At 36.3% G+C, this 15,938-nt stretch overlaps 1 protein-coding gene across 2 annotated transcripts; it reads right to left on the reverse strand.

The window, feature by feature from the left end:
* Positions 1 to 771: 771 nt before the first annotated feature.
* LOC149844363 (syntaxin-22-like) lies at positions 772 to 14,041 on the reverse strand. 2 transcript variants are annotated; one of them, XM_089994300.1, is made up of 7 exons: positions 13,587 to 14,041; positions 11,980 to 12,073; positions 10,131 to 10,270; positions 2,773 to 2,847; positions 1,469 to 1,626; positions 1,290 to 1,390; positions 772 to 1,194 (listed from the first exon to the last, which is right to left on the reverse strand). In XM_089994300.1, the coding sequence occupies exons 1-7, from the start codon at positions 13,772 to 13,774 to the stop codon at positions 1,129 to 1,131; spliced, it is 822 nt and encodes a 273-aa protein (XP_089850426.1). In that variant the 5' UTR covers positions 13,775 to 14,041; the 3' UTR covers positions 772 to 1,128. The 2 variants fall into 2 exon arrangements, with proteins under 2 accessions (XP_089850426.1, XP_089850433.1); XM_089994307.1 differs by having other exon boundaries at positions 11,986 to 12,073; positions 13,587 to 13,987.
* Positions 14,042 to 15,938: the final 1,897 nt, after the last annotated feature.

A 15,938-nucleotide genomic window follows, 5' to 3' on the forward strand; every position in this document is an offset into this window, starting at 1 on the left:
TTTTTCTTCCTTTCTTTTTTCATTTTTTGGGGGGGTGGGGGCGGGCGGTTAAGGTAGTTGGTAAAGGGACACCATTAAAGGTCACCAACCAAAGCTCAAAAACAATGATAATCAAGTGCTGCATGTTTATGCAGAAAGGGTGTTGGGTGTTTGCCCCTAGCAGACATCTTTGCTCAAATCTAGCAATTAAGCTCCCGTGCATCCTTTGTGCTACAAAGAGAGGTTCTCGAACTGTATGTGTCGAACTTCATGGATTCAGCAGAGATGATTTGCCCGAGTCAAATCAAGCTATTCCGCAACAATATTCTATTTTCTATCTGCAGGTAGCGATCTGCCTAACCCCAGCATGGCTTTAAAATAATAATAATAATTGATTATGCTCATAGAGAAACTTGGTACAATCTTTAGCAAGGATAATGGATTAAACTAAACGTTAGTTTGAATTTCAAAAGTTGTTACAGGTAGATTTTGTCTGAAATCGGCTAACAAAATGATGCCATGCTCCAAGGTGAAAAATGCAAACCATAACTCAATTTGGCACTCTTTTCCTGAATGACTGTTGCTAAGCGTGATCATCCTCCTTTCTTGGTTAAAGCCTTCCCCAGCTGGGCCTTGGGAAATCCAGTAAACACCAAAGACAATGCAGTAAAATTAAGGGAACGCCAACACAAAGGACGTGCCAAGTTGAATACGTACAACGGGCAACCTCCTGAAGCATGAAATTTCAATTTCTGGAGACATGGACTAGTTCACAATTCAACAACAAAGTAGGAGATCGAAAGAATTAGAATTTGATTTTATTGCTAAAAGAAAACCATTAGCAGTCATTAGATACATCATGACTCAGAAGCCCGACCAAACCAAAACCAGCCACTTTGCCCCGGAATTCACACCAAGGAGAGGAGAGAAAAACAGAAGAAACAGATCCCCAGAACATGCAACGGAGGATGATTATACATGCCAAATAACCCAAATATTCATATATCACTAGCAACAAATTGATACATAAAAAACCCAAGTTGAGATACCGACATCCCACACCTACTCGGATAAGGGCTCAAGCATTCCCTTTCAAGAAGTTTTTTTCTTTTTTTTTACTGGAGAACCAGAAGGAAATCAGATTGCCAGCTACGCCGCTATGATTATGATCACAATAAGAAGGATAACACCGAAAATCACTAGTAGCAAGCATGTCTGCAGGGGAGCAAACATCACCATCATCAGGATATTTAATTATATTTGTTTCCCTAATTAAAGAATGTCAAAAATATAGCTAACACATTATTTACCAGTGATGAATTTGATCTTTGAGTTTTTGCTGCTTTTGCTAATTGAGTTTTCCCTTGTGCGGTAGCTGCATAGGAGCTGTCGATGTTGGAATCAATATCATCTGCAAGTAGGGAAAAAAAAGTTATTATGTTATTTCATGAGGTGATTTACAGAACAATCTGCAGTTGGAAAAGCATACCAATCATAACTCCTTGTTCATGAACAAGCACAGCTAGGTCTTTAAAAATTTCATTAACTTCACCAATTTGCTGTTGGATCTCTTGAATCCCCTGCTCCCGTTCCTCAATGATCGCCTCATTAAATGCAAGCTCATTGTCAAGTAACAGGACCTCTTGTCTACGAAGGAAAATTAGCAATAGCGAATAAGAACATTTGGGAAAGAAATTCTATGGCCCTTCCAATACCAGACTAAATAAAAAAAACGGATTTAGCTTCTACCATATGGCAGAAATGAACTACATTTCTTGCTTAAAAGATTTCCGGACAAATGTCACCATCAACATAAATTGCTGATTGATCGACTCAACATCTGGAAATTCCAACTCATTTTCAGAAGTAAAAAATCATGATTTAGTCACTCAGGCAACTTATGTAATTCAAAAGGGTCAAAGTTCACAGCCCTCAAATCTACTAATTTGTGTCATATACATTTGGCCTTAATTATACAAAATTGGTGAATCTTTTAGTATAGATTATCTAATCAAGAATTTGCCGCAAGGCATGGATTTAACTAGATAATAAAATTTGACTGAAGTCTCACTGATGAATTCCCAAGTGATCAACAATACCTTGGTAGCAATGGAGGAAAAATGAGAAACAATGTGCTGAAAATCACCATTTACTGGGGGAAGCAGCAGAAGACACTCAAGAAAAGGAGAAAAATGTACTGAACAAATTATCTGCTCATTAAATTAGCCAATGTTTAATTCTACACATGGCAATATGCGATTAAACTTTCATGCTTATATTACAGCTGGCATCTATAAGCCTGGTCAGTGAATTAAAATGGTAAAAAGATATGTTGGGTGGCATATTGGGAGGGGGCCTTGGCTACTAGGCGGGGGGGTCAAGGTTCCATTCTCACGGACATCAGCCCCTTGCATTATAAAGAGTAAGGGTATCATGCTCTTTGCTTATGCCGAAAGCAAAGGAAACTCCCTGGAGACAAGGGGTGCACCACGGGTTTACACCATCGGGACAGTGACCATAAGTACAGCAGGCATAGCCAGCACGACTAGGTCACTGATCCAGGGGGTAGTTTACTTTTCCCATTCCTCATGGAAAAAAAAAGACTAAATAGAATATGATCAAGGAAAGCAAAAACAGCAGTAATAATGATACAAGAACCCTCCTTTGTAAAGTTGAAAACATTTTATCAATAACTAAATTGTCGCCACTCATTAAACTGCAACAATATCAATACAAGAATGAGAACTATGCAGAACTATATCTAGTGATAACAAGGGAACGAGTAAATTTCACCTTCTGGACTCAACAAGAAGAGCACGTTGTTCAGGAGTTTTATCTAGACTTATATCTAGCTCACTGGCTATAAAACTGCACAAAATTGAACAATGGAGTATCAGCATATTTTTAACTAATAAACGGACATGAATAATCAAAGCCTAGAGGAAGGCATCTAGAAGACATATACATGCACAAACAATTTGTATGATCATATAATTATCTTCTGTTGCATGGACCTTTACATGGTGAGTAAGAATGTCGGATGGCTAATTTTGAACTCCAATTCCATGGTTGCCGATTGAGAACAAAGGGTCCATACGTTTATATACAAAAGGAAAAGAAACACATACGCTAATTGAAAATGAAGTTAATAAAGTGCAAGACTTTCAAGTCACTTTTAACCTCATGTAACCCCAAATACAAAGGGCTTCATGAAAATCATGTGATTCCATCTCATGTGATAGAAGGATTCTTATTTGGGGCCAAGCAAACATGCCCTAAGTAAAAACCAATTACTTTGGCAGCTTGGAAACTATGACCATCCTCCGAAGTTCATGTGACATCTGAAGTATGTGATATCCACATATATTTTTTTAGTGAAATGGAAAGCACAGCAAGGAAGAGTAATGTTCAGATATTCACAACCTCCCACCCCCCACCCCCGAAAAAAAAGAAGAAAGGGAATCCAGACATAGATGTCATTACTGAAAAAGCTAATTATAGCAGGCCTAGTGTAATGAAGTAAAAAGAGCACTCAAACCTCACACAAGAAGTACAAAACACGCTCAAAATGTGTTTGCTCACATAAGCCACTAAAGGCCAAGAAAAACACACTTAAACAAAATATATATTATTGAGAGAAGAATGTGCAAAGATTGCATTAGGAAAAATCTGAACATTTAATGGGACAAGATGTCCCTATTTATATACAAACAAGAGGGCCAAGAGGACCCATATAACTGTTGGGAAAACCCCCAACAGCTAGAAATATAGTTGTTGGAGATTTCCAACAACTATATTGGCCAAAAGACAAAACTAAATATAGATGTTGGAGATTTTCAACAGCTATATTGACTAAAAGACAAAAAAAGATCAGTTTTGCCACTAAAGGGCAGAGCCTATTACATATACATAATTACCTACAGGACAGACCTTATTATATGGTGAAATTACCAAAATACCCCTAATGGGTATTTCCTATTACAAGATAAAAAGAAATTATATATATATATATATATATATATATATATATATATATATATATATATATATATATATATATATATATGAACATATTTAAACACCCCCTCTCAAACTCATGGTGTGGCAACTGATAGTTTGCCAAGGAGAAAGTGGAATCTTGGAGACGGAAGCGCTTTGATGAAGAAATCCGCTAGTGGATACTCAGATGGTGCATATGACAATGTAAAGGTCTTCTTTAAGAATTCTTTTCTAACACAGTGGCAATTTATTTCGATGTATTTGGTTCGCCCATAGAACATATGATTGCATGTAATATAAACGGCACTTTTGTTGTCACAGCATAATCTTAAAGGTTATGTTAAGTGGACACCCAAGTCTTCTAGAAATTGTCTCAACCATACTAGCTCTAAAGTCATAGTGGCCATGACACGGTACTTAGCTTCAATAGATGATAGGGGCACCTTTTGTTGTTTTTTGCACTTCCATGATATCAATGAGTCAACTAAAAAAACACAAAATCCAATGGTTGAACGTCGATCATTTACATCCCTTTCCCAATTAGAGTTAGAATATGCAATAACTTATAATGGGGAAGAAAATGACAAAGATAAACCCTAATTAATAGTATTTTTAATATATCTAGCTATCCTCATTACAGAACTCATGTACAGTGTAGTAAGGGATGCTAGAATTGACTAAGTTAGAGGTCCAATCATTTGTATGGATGGAGTTTGATCTTTCAAAGGTTCTTCATTGTCTTTCTTTATTTTTGCATTGATGACCTTTGACGTATGAACTCTCGTTTAATCATTAAGCTCTGATCTTTTTATTATCTTGGTTGCATATTTAGCCTGTGATAAAAAGTAACCACAAGGTGAATATGCAACTTTAATTCCAAGAAAATAACGAAAGAAACCAAGATCTGTAATATCAAAATTTTTCTTGAGGACATTTTTTATATGACTAACTCTTTGTTTATCACCTCATGTGATAATCATGTCATCCACATAAAGAAGTAGAATGACTATACCAACACTAGAAGACTTAACAAATAATACAATGTCACTATAACAAGACTTAAAACCTAGTTGAACAATTACACTGCTAAAACGATCATACCAAGCATTCAAAGCTTGTTTCAGACCATACTGGGCTTTGGGTGGACAAATGACCTTTCTATGTGTAAATCCTAGTCCAGTAGGAGATTCCATATAAACTTCCTCATTAAGATTACCATTAAGAAAAGCTATAGGGCTTCTAATTCATTAGTCATAGCTTGAATTCATTCTTGATGATTCTTAGCCTCATTATAGGAGGATGGTTCTACATATGCATGAATGGCCATAAGACACGTTCTATACTTGGGTTCAAATGATTTATAAGATACAAATCTACTAGGTGCTTTAGAGATCCTCATGGATCTTCTAATACTAGAGTGATCCATAACTTTATCTTAAGAGAATTTTTCTAAGGTACATAGGGAATGGTCTTCGGTACGACGAGTATAAACTTGAATTTCATTGTGTGGCTCAACTACATCATTTTGAATATCATTGTCATACTCGTGCATAAATAATCATGATGTTTCTTAGACTCAATTTTTCAAAACCATTTTTTTTCCAAGGCAACATTTCTTGAAACATAAAGTATCTTTCTCAATCTCATAACATTTATATCCTTTTTTATTTTCGGTATATCCCAAAAATACACAAAGAATACCTTTTGCGGAAAGTTCATCATTCTTTTTAGTAAGGACAAAACATTTACAACAAAAAATTCTAATCTTTTGTAATTGAGAGGAGTTTTAAACAATTTTTTTATAGGAGACACCTTTCCAAGAATGGTTGAAGGCATCCTATTAAACAAGTAAGCTGCCACAAGAGCGGCTTCGGCCCAAAACTTTTTTGAAACCTTTTTAGATATGAAAAGAGTCCTAGTAATTTCAATAATATGCCAATGTTTTCTTTCGGCTAAACCATTTTGTTAGAAAATATATGGGCAAGATCTTTGATGAATAATTTCGTGATGATCAAGGTAATTTTTTAAATCATTTTATACAAATTCTTCTCCGGAATCGGTTCTAAAAATTTTAATGTTTGCTTTAAATTGATTTCTTATATAGTTTTGAAATTTTTAAAAATATTCAAACACTTCGGATTTGAGTCTAAGAAAATATATTTATGTATGTCAACTATAATCATCTACAAATATAACATAGCATGATACTCCTACTTTAGACATAATCGATGTTGGTCCCCTTACATCTGAATATATTAACTCAAATGGTCCTTTAGAGACAAAGTGACTAGGTCCAAAAGGCAAAGATTTCATTTTTTCAAGGATACAATCTTGACAAACAAAAAAAATTCATTACAATTTTCAAGAAATGGAAACAAAGCTCAAGATTGTCCATGAAGTAGAGATCTCCACTTTTATGACATCGCCCAATCAGCTTCCCGAACTGGAGATCATGCATCAAGCAATGACTAGACGAAAACGAAATTCTACATTCATGGTCGGCAATTTGAGAAATGAATAGAAGATTCAAATTTAATTTTGAAACTACTCTAATATTTGAGACATAAAAATTTTGAGTATTTTTTGAAGGCTTTTACAATATTCCAAAACTTTTGATTTTTAGAAAGGTTTCATCGGCAGTTAAAACATAAGATCATTTGGGTTAACACGACATTCGAAAAATATGGACTCATTTGGAGTCCTATGAAAAGATGCACCAGAATCAAGGATCAAATAGGTCTTACCGAGGTCCACGCAAGTAGATACAACCATATCGAAGAGGGAGGAAGATTGATTCTTGAATAGTGGTTGTAGTGCCTCTATAAGTTGAGCAAGCAACATTGATCCAATACCTTTAAAGCTTTCATCTATACCGCTTTTCTCAAAAGATGGTCCTACGAAAGCTACCTTCTTTCCTTTTCTTTAGGCAAAAAGGCTTGATGTGGCCCGGCTCAGTACAAAAATGGCATATGATCTTTTGGGGTTCATACCTATGTCACGTGGGTAAGGGTATGGAGGGTATAGAGGGTACAACACGACAGTTCAAAACATGTGGGTACGGAGACATGGCTATATATATATAATCACTAGAATATGAGAACTAATGTGTGAACCACTATTTTCATAGATTTTTTGTTCTTTTCTCTTGAATATAACCATACAGATGTGATCTACATGCTTGGATTTATAAGAACCCGATCTTGAATCATCTGATTTTGATGCATAAACGTGATTTTTTTAAGGTTTTAAAATCAATGGCTCATAATCTTCATAAATATTCAAAGTATTCAAAAATCACATTTTTTCATCGAAAATACATGATCCAAAGGTTGATTCCTAGCAAATTCACCATGCCAAGCACATCCACATGGTTGGATTTGCAAAAAAAGTGTTGGAAATGCCCATATTTCTAGTTCTCATATTCTAGTTACTATATATATATATATAAGAAGAGAATTTGATATTTTGAATATAAAAGAAACTTAAAATGAAATTTTTGAAAAACAGAAAGGGGAATTTGATGTTTTGAATATAAAAAGTTAAAATAAATTTTTTGAAAAAAGAGGAGGGACTATTGGAATATTTTTTCTTTGATTTTTATAATAAAAATAGAAAAGAGACCTCTCTCTCTCTCTCTCTCTCTCTCTCTCTCTCTCTCTCTCTCTCTCTCTCTCTCTCTCGTGATCCCTAGACAAGGAGCACGAGGAGGAGAAGAAGAGATAAAGGAAAACGAGGAGGCGAAGACGAAGATGAAGGAAAACGAGGAGAAGAAGATGAAGAAGTTGGTATCTCTCTCCCCCCCCCTTCTTCTCATTTTCCTTCATTATCTCTCTCTCCTCTTCTCCTTCTCCTTCTTCTTCTTCTCACATAATCGAAGGTAGAAAGTAGGCAAGGGTTTTGAAAAAGGGGAAAGGGGGCAAGGGTATTGAAAAAGGGGTGCTGAGTAAAATAACGAAAACAAAAAAAGGGTTTTGGGTCGAGTACAGCTGAACCCGACCCAACAGGTACCTATACCCATGTCGGAGCGTGTCGACATGGGTACGTAAAGGGTTTTTTCGTGTCCCGGTTACATAGGTTCATACTCATAAGACCCTCTTCCGAAAATGTGGAGGCTTATAGGTTCTTGTATGCTTTTCAGGTCTTGACATAGCAAGTACTGAATCTTCATCCTTGGAGGAAGTAGATTTCTTTAACCAATTTTCTTCTATAGCCAATTCTTCTAGAGTTTCAACTATAGAAAGGACTCTTCCTCTATGAAGAAGGTCGGACTTAGTTCCCTCAAATTCGGGTCTAAGTCTATTAACAAATTGATAAAAATGTTCCGTTTTGAATTGTTTTTCACAGAGTTCAATGTCTATAGGACAATGTCATTTAGGCTCTAAGAGGGCCAACTCATCCCAAAAGATAGATAGAGCATTATAATATTCTCTTATGCTCATGTCTCCTTAGGACATAGTCCTAACTTTATTTTGGAGATTACATACATGAGCAATATCCTTTAGGGAATACATATCTTGGAGATATTTTCAAACATCACTAGCAAAATCAAACTTTGTCCAACTAGAACACTTTATATCAACACTACTAATGAGCCATCCTATAATCTTGGAATGACCCATTTTTCATTCCTTGCACCTTTTCTCATAATCGGCAACGATTTTGGTCATGTCATCTCTTTGAAGTGCCACTTCTTTTCCATTGTCATTATTTGTAAGCACAAGTTGTGGCTCCTTCTCGGTGCCATCCACCAAACCACATAGTCCTTTGCTCTAAATTTGATGTTTGATCATCGATGCCCACATAACATAATTGGAATCATTGAGTCTCACGGGAATGGAGACGATGGTCTCTCATTCCTCTTCCACAATAATACCTAAGATGGAGAGAGAGAGAGAGAGAAGAAGAAGAGGATAGGGGAAGTGAAGCTCTATTGGACACCATGAGCTCACAATCACACAATCCACGGACTCACGTCCACACAAACATGTCCTCAAGAATCAAAGTTCCAAAGCTCTAATACCACGTAATGAAGTAAAAAGAGCACTCAAACCTCACACAAGAGGTACAAAATGTGTTTACGCACATAAGCCACTAAGGGGCAAAAAACACACTTAAAAAACATAATTGAGAGAGGAATGCACAAAGAATGCATTAGGAAAAAGCATAACATCTAATGGGACAAAAGGTCCCTATTTATATACAAACAAGAGGGCCAAGAGGACCCATATAACAGTTGGGAAAGGCCCCAACAGCTAGAAATATAGTTATTGGAGATTCCTAATAGCTATATTGACTAAAAGAAAAAAATATCAGTTTTGCCCAGAGTTACCGGAAGCTTCTTAGATAGGTGGGAAGCTCGCTTCCAGGAAACTCACTTCGGAAGCGCGATACTCCTCGCTTCCAAAACTTGATGAGAACCTTGATTCCCCCACGCTTCTCTTATGCTTTTCACACACTTCATTTATTCATCTTATATGTTCTCTTACTCGACTTTTTATGTTTTTTATGTGTTTTCTCTCACTCTTCTCACTCACTTCCATGTGCTTTCTCTAAATTGGAAATAATCATTTTTTAGATTTTGTTAAAAGTTAAAACTTTAATTCTTACACTAAAAAATCATGAAATTTAATATTAGTGACTTTTATTTTAGTTTTTATTTGTGTTTCATTATGATTCACATTCAATTAATGTATTTCTTTTTTTATTCCTCGCTTCCCGCTTCCTATACATTTTAAAATGCATCGCTTCTCGCTTTTGCTTCCCGTATCATTTTCCGCTTCCTAGTCTGACAACCTTGGTTTTGCCCCTAAAAGGCAGAGCCTTTTACATGTACAAAATTACCATTCTGCCCCTAATGGACAGAGCCTATTACATGTACATAATTACCTACAAGACCGACCATATTACATGGTGAAAATACCAAAATACCCCTATTGGTTTTCCTATTACAAGATAGAAAAGAAATATTATATATATATATATATATGTGTGAATACACACACATATATACATATATACATATATATACATGAACATATTTTAACACCTAGTAGCCTTTTGACACTCAATGACCAAATTGCAGACTTGTAGTTAACCACAGACCAGTTGCAACCAGTTTCCAGCAAACTCTGAGGAAAATGCACTATGATTACCTTGAAGGTAGAACAGCTTGGGGAACAAAGGGGGTATATGCAGTCTCTCTCTCAGCCGCAAGCCTTTGTGCCTTCTGAAATTCCTTCAAAATTGTTTGGAAATCTTTTGCAAGCTTTGCATCAGCGATCTTTTTGTTAGCCTGCATTTGGCGTGAGGAAAGACTACCATATGATGCATACAGGATGCACTTGAATAAAGATATTTTTCAAATTAAATAATAAGCTTATGATGTGACAAATATTGATGCCTAGCTGATGTGTCCCTTTAGAGGAAGCAAAAATTAATAACTGTAATCTACAACATAGGAGGTCATGAGCCAATAAAGAAAACCACATAACCAGTGACAAATTCCTGTTGCCATAGAAAAAGAAATATGATGTTGATATGACCACCAGCATATCATACCACCAGAAGAACATGTGAATGACAAGAAGGAAACATGGCATGCCAAATTTACATTGGCATGCAGAAAATGTTAGATTAAACAAAATCGCAAATCAATTGTTCGATTAAAGGAATCGATGACCTAGAGATACTAGAAAAAATATACAGAAATAAAAATAACCAAAGAATTATTCAAGGAAAAAAAATTGAACAGAACACAAAGAGGGAAATTTGGCAAAGATAAGACTGTTCCAAGTCATCAGGCATGCGGGCAGAGAATCCAGGCTTTAGCTGAGTGAATACTATGCTCTTCAAGCATGCTATGTTGAACAAAGCTAAGCTTGACCCAACACTGGACTAGCTTGTTAGAAATTGACTACTATTGTTAAGACCAAGCTTGAGCTTGGCATGGTTTAGCATCAGTGCTGAAACAAGCAAAGCTTGACAGAGGATGTAAACCATCAGACTTCCGTATATGCTATAAATGTCATCCAAGATAGTATGGCTTACTAATGTAAACTTTGTATTCTGTCATGCACCATACAAGTCCAATTTGCATGTCCTATTATATTTGTCACGATATGGTATCACAGATTTTAAAATGTAGAAAAAAAAAGAATTTTTAATGCACTGAATCCTACTAAATGATAAGAGGCATTCTGCAAAGTCTTCTAAGAAACTAACAAGGAACACTTGAGAGGAAAAAGAAAAATCAAACTTTACGAAAGCATTCCAGTTTTCAGAGAAATGAAGATCAACCCTTCTCAGAAATTGAATATTTGATTGATGAAAATGTTAAAATAACTAAATATTGTTATAATATATATGATGAAATTGTCTCTGGCCGTGTACAGTCTGAAAAACAGTTATTTTTGTTGGACAAGGGAAAGGTTAATGCTAGTGCTTCACGCTCATGTACAGATTAGAAACGGTTATTTTCATTGGACAAAGGAGTGCTTAATGAGCCATTTAATAAGATAAAATTTCCTTTGCATATATCAGCCATATAAAGCTGAATGCTGCTTTCTAATTGGTGGAAAGAAATTTAATCTGGCTTAATGGAGATTTGTGAATAGCATTAGTAAACTAAGGCTTCATTTTGGGACTCCTAACAGCTTGGGCGACTTGAAAACACACAACTCAAGTTAGTTTGAGTCATTCTTTCTTTATTTCTTCTTTAATTTTCTTGTATCTTTCAGTATTATTTACTGAACAAGAGAGATCCCCAATAATTAGCTGTGTATCAATTCATAGACCGCATAGCAAATACACGTGGGCCAAATAGAGGAACCATAACAAAACAAGTGCAATATATGGATGAAAGAAAGCCAGCACTAGTACTGTTAGTGTAACTCATAGCTTGTATCCAGAATTAGTTTGAAGAAATAAGAAATGGCAGGATCCAGCCCTAGATGGTGCTGAAGCGACAGGGTAAACATGAAGATAGATATCACTAATACTCACACTAACTTCAGTATGCTGATCAGTTTCACTAGCCGCTTTAAGCTTTGCAGATGTTTCTTTAACCAACTGCCCAATGTGTTGTCGAGTTTTGTGCCTGCAAAAAGAAGGGACAGTTCATATGACTAATCATCGGCAAGAACCAGATAACATTCTCACTTTCCAGATCCAGTACAAAAAACAGTGGCATTTACTGAAGTAACATCATCAGTTTCCAGATAAACATAAAAGCGTTATCAAAGTAACATATGTATAAACTGTAAATCCTACTTTTGACCCTTATAGACTGACCCTAAGAAACCAAAAGACCAAGCAACCTAACTCCAATGAACATGAAAAATCAGTAAGAAAGAAGCCATCTAAATTCAATGGACATGCAATGTTATTCCCCAGAACAAACTTTTTATTCAAAATCAGTAACCACTAAGAAAGAAGCAAAAAATGAAGGATAGACTTAAGTGAATTCAGAACAGTAATGAATAAGACAAAACAATGACAAGATCTAATTATCTCCCTGAAATGCCAAATTTGTCTTGTGGTGGGGAAAGTATGATGAGACAGTGCAGACATTTCCATCAAAATGGTGGAAAACCCATCATCAGGATAGGTACAGCTACATTTTCTCTGAGACAGAGTAAAGCTGGGAAAGGCAGTATGGTGGCAACCATTCTTAAGCATCAGATATGAACGTAGCTCAGATACAAAGATGAACAGATCTATACAGATTGATGCTTTGAAACAAAGGACTATTTAATGGCTAAAAAATGAATAAGAAAAATGTTTTAGCAGGAATTCGAAACAGAGATCAATAAGTGCAATACGCTTAAACGTTCACTTGACAAATTGGAAAGCGTGTAAGTTTTTCAAAAAAAAAAACTGAATTTTAATATTTAAACTACTAAAAAGAAAAAAAAAGAGGAAAAACGAAGGTACTTGACAGAAAACGCCCAACAAAAAATCACAAAATAAAAAAAAATAAAAGAACAGGAAAGGATCAAGTTTTCCGTAAGGGGGAAATGGATAAAAAAAGGAGAAGAAAGAATCAGAAACCTATACTTTAAAACTAAATCTGAGCATCGAAGTCCGTGCCTTGCACACAATTCCAGATATTTTCTCAACCTTGACGAAAAGGATTCTTCGCCACGATCAAGAATGAAAATCAAGATTCTTCGCCATCACTTTGATTGAAGATCTAGATAATTTTGAGAAACCCTTGGAACATAATGAGCCCCAAAATCGCATAAGAGGCATCCGACTTTTCGTCGATTCCAAAACAAAATTAGAGCAACTTCCAAAGGGAAAAAAAGAAAAGAAGACGAAGGAACAATCCCCCTCTTAAAATAGCCCCCAAACGATTATAAATCAATGAGGAAAACGCAAAAATGCAGAGTTCACGGAAACGCGGCCGACCCTAATTCCATAAAAAAGGGGGCAAAAAATATAGTTGCACTCAATTCTGCACGCAAAACCCCATCCCTGGTTCCGTTAAAAAAAAAAAGAATTGCGCATGCAAAAGCCTAAAAGATGAAACTTTTACCAGAGATTAGGAAACCAAAAGCAGGAAGAAAAAGAAGAAGGGAGACAAGGTATTGAATCTCGAATAAACTCACAGTTTCTCACGGAGCTCAGGCGTATCCTTTGGGGTGCCGAGGGTGTTGACGAGGCGCTGAAAGGTGGAGACGGCCGTATTTATCTGAAAGACTCCGGCGGCCACCCCCTGAGAAGGGTCCTGCTTCCCGTTTGATACATCACGCCGCAATGGCAACGGCCGCCCCGATTCCAGATCCTGGAAGCTCATCGTCGCCAAAGCTCAACGAATTCCCCCCCTCGGGAACTCCCAGAAGAGGAGAGAAAGGAATTTCTTACTTCTTTCTCCCGCGGAAACCCTACCAAGCGTCCGAATTCCCACAGGAATTACGCCCACCCAACCGAATCAATCGAGAGAGAGAGAGAGAGAGGAATTTAGCTATTTAGGGCAGACGGGAAAGGCAATTCCATTTCCAGGCTGTTTCGGTGGCGGGCCGGAAGGGAAGGCGCAAAGACGGTTTTGGTCTCTTTTGCTTCTTAAATTCGATATCCGGTGGACAACCTTTTGTAAATGCGATTGGTTATGGGCCGGACCGAATTTGAATGGCATCCGATAAAGTGAAGTTGAATCCAGATCCGGAATATGCGTAATGTTGTATCTATTAACACTGAAAACAATTAAGGCTGCGAAGAAGCTTTTCTCTACTTGTAAAAGGGTACAGATGGAGACCATGGTTCTGACATAAAATAATGAAAATCTATATCCGATTTGAAAGTGAAACAATCCAATTAAGCAAATTAACTCTGAATACACATTTGGATCTTATTTTAAGAATCTGTATCCGTAAACAAGGTGCTAGATTTGAGTCAGAAGCCAACCAAATCCAATCCATGTGAACCACCGATTGTTAATTTGGTACTTGTGTGAATGGATTTGGATAAAATGCCCAACTGAACTGGATCCAACGGTGGCTTTCCGCAAGTGTAGACTGGTAGTGATAGTGGAGCGCCCTACCGAACTAATCTGGTCATTACCAAACTAAAAAAGAATTCCCAAAAGTCTGATTTGGAAGGAATTCTTTTTTTAGTAATTCATAAAGGTTAACGGTTGGGAGGGGTGACAACCAATTTTTCTATAACGGTTGGGTTACATTAAGGATATGTATTAAGTCCTTTCCTATTTGCTATAGTGATGGATGAGCTTACGAGATCAATTCAAGAAAATGTGTCGTGGTGTATGTTGTTTGTTGATGATATTGTTTTGATTGATGAGTCTAAAGTTGGGGTTAATGCTAAGTTAGAAGTATGAAGACAGACATTAGAAGCAAGATGTTTTAAGTTGAGTAAGAGTAAGGCAAAATATATGGAATGTCGGTTTAGTAAGCAACGAAGTAGTGATGAGAGTGTAGTGAAGCTTGGTGAGCAAGAAATACTGGTGGATGACTGTTTCAAATATTTGGGATCTATCATTCAAAAGTATGCAGAAATTGATAGAGATGTAAATCATAGGATAAAGGTTGGGTGGATGAAATGAAAAAGTACAACTGGAGTGTTGTGTAATCGTAGAATGCCATTGCGGTTGAAGGAAAAGTTTTATAGGACGACAATTAGGCCTGCTTTACTATATGGTACGGGATGTTGGGCTACCAAAAGACATCATATTCAAAAAATGAGTGTAGCTGAGATGCGTATGCTTAGATGGATGTGTGAAAATATAATAAAAGATAAGATTCGAAACAAGGAGATACGTAAGAAGGTAGGTGTTGCATCCATTCAAAATAAGATGAGAGAGAATCGTTTACAGCGGTTTGGACATATTCGGTGAAGGCATAATGATGCTCCAGTTAGAAGCATGGAGAAATAAAAAAATATATTAGTTAAAAGAGGTCGGGGTAGGCCTAAGAAGACTTGGATGGAGATGATAGGAAAGGATATGAATGCTTTGAACCTCACTGAGGACATGGCATTGGATAGAAATGATTGGAGGAGAAGGATTCATGTGGAAGACCTAGAATGATTTTCTTTTTTTGTTTATATCGCCGACCCCAATTGTTTTGGGATGAAGGCATAGTTGTTGTTGTTTGTTGTTGTTGTATAAAGGTTCCCAATTTATCAGTTATTTACAAAAAAACTGCAAAAAAATCAAGTTACTACATTTAACCACCTGCTTTATGTGAATGACATTTTAAATAATACTGGATTAAGACGAAAAAACATCATTTTTATAAGGCGGCATATCTTACGTCATCTTAGGTTCTTTTATTAAACAAATCAATAATTTAGAGCCAAGCGTGTCTTTAAAACATATACGCAGGTTGCTAAATGTTAATAAATCAAACAGTAGCTGCTTGTCATAAATATTAATAATAACTCAACCAGCTTCGTGTAAATTACTACTTATATCTCTCTTCGTTTCTGCGTAGCAGAGAGGGAGG

This window comes from Nuphar pumila, chromosome 2 (genome assembly GCF_984573655.1).
Source record: "Nuphar pumila chromosome 2, dmNupPumi1.hap1.1, whole genome shotgun sequence".
Classification (NCBI taxonomy): domain Eukaryota; kingdom Viridiplantae; phylum Streptophyta; class Magnoliopsida; order Nymphaeales; family Nymphaeaceae; genus Nuphar; species Nuphar pumila.

What these genes read in the sequence shown, in the direction of transcription:
- LOC149844363 (XM_089994300.1), bottom strand. Translation starts at nt 13,774, where the DNA reads ATGAGCTTCCAGGATCTGGAATCGGGGCGGCCGTTGCCATTGCGGCGT. An exon ending in CTTCTTGTTGAGTCCAGAAG is followed by an intron (nt 1,627 to 2,772) that starts GTGAAATTTACT and finishes TTTCCTTCGTAG; the next exon opens with ACAAGAGGTCCTGTTACTTG. An exon ending in TGAACAAGGAGTTATGATTG is followed by an intron (nt 1,391 to 1,468) that starts GTATGCTTTTCC and finishes CCCTACTTGCAG; the next exon opens with ATGATATTGATTCCAACATC.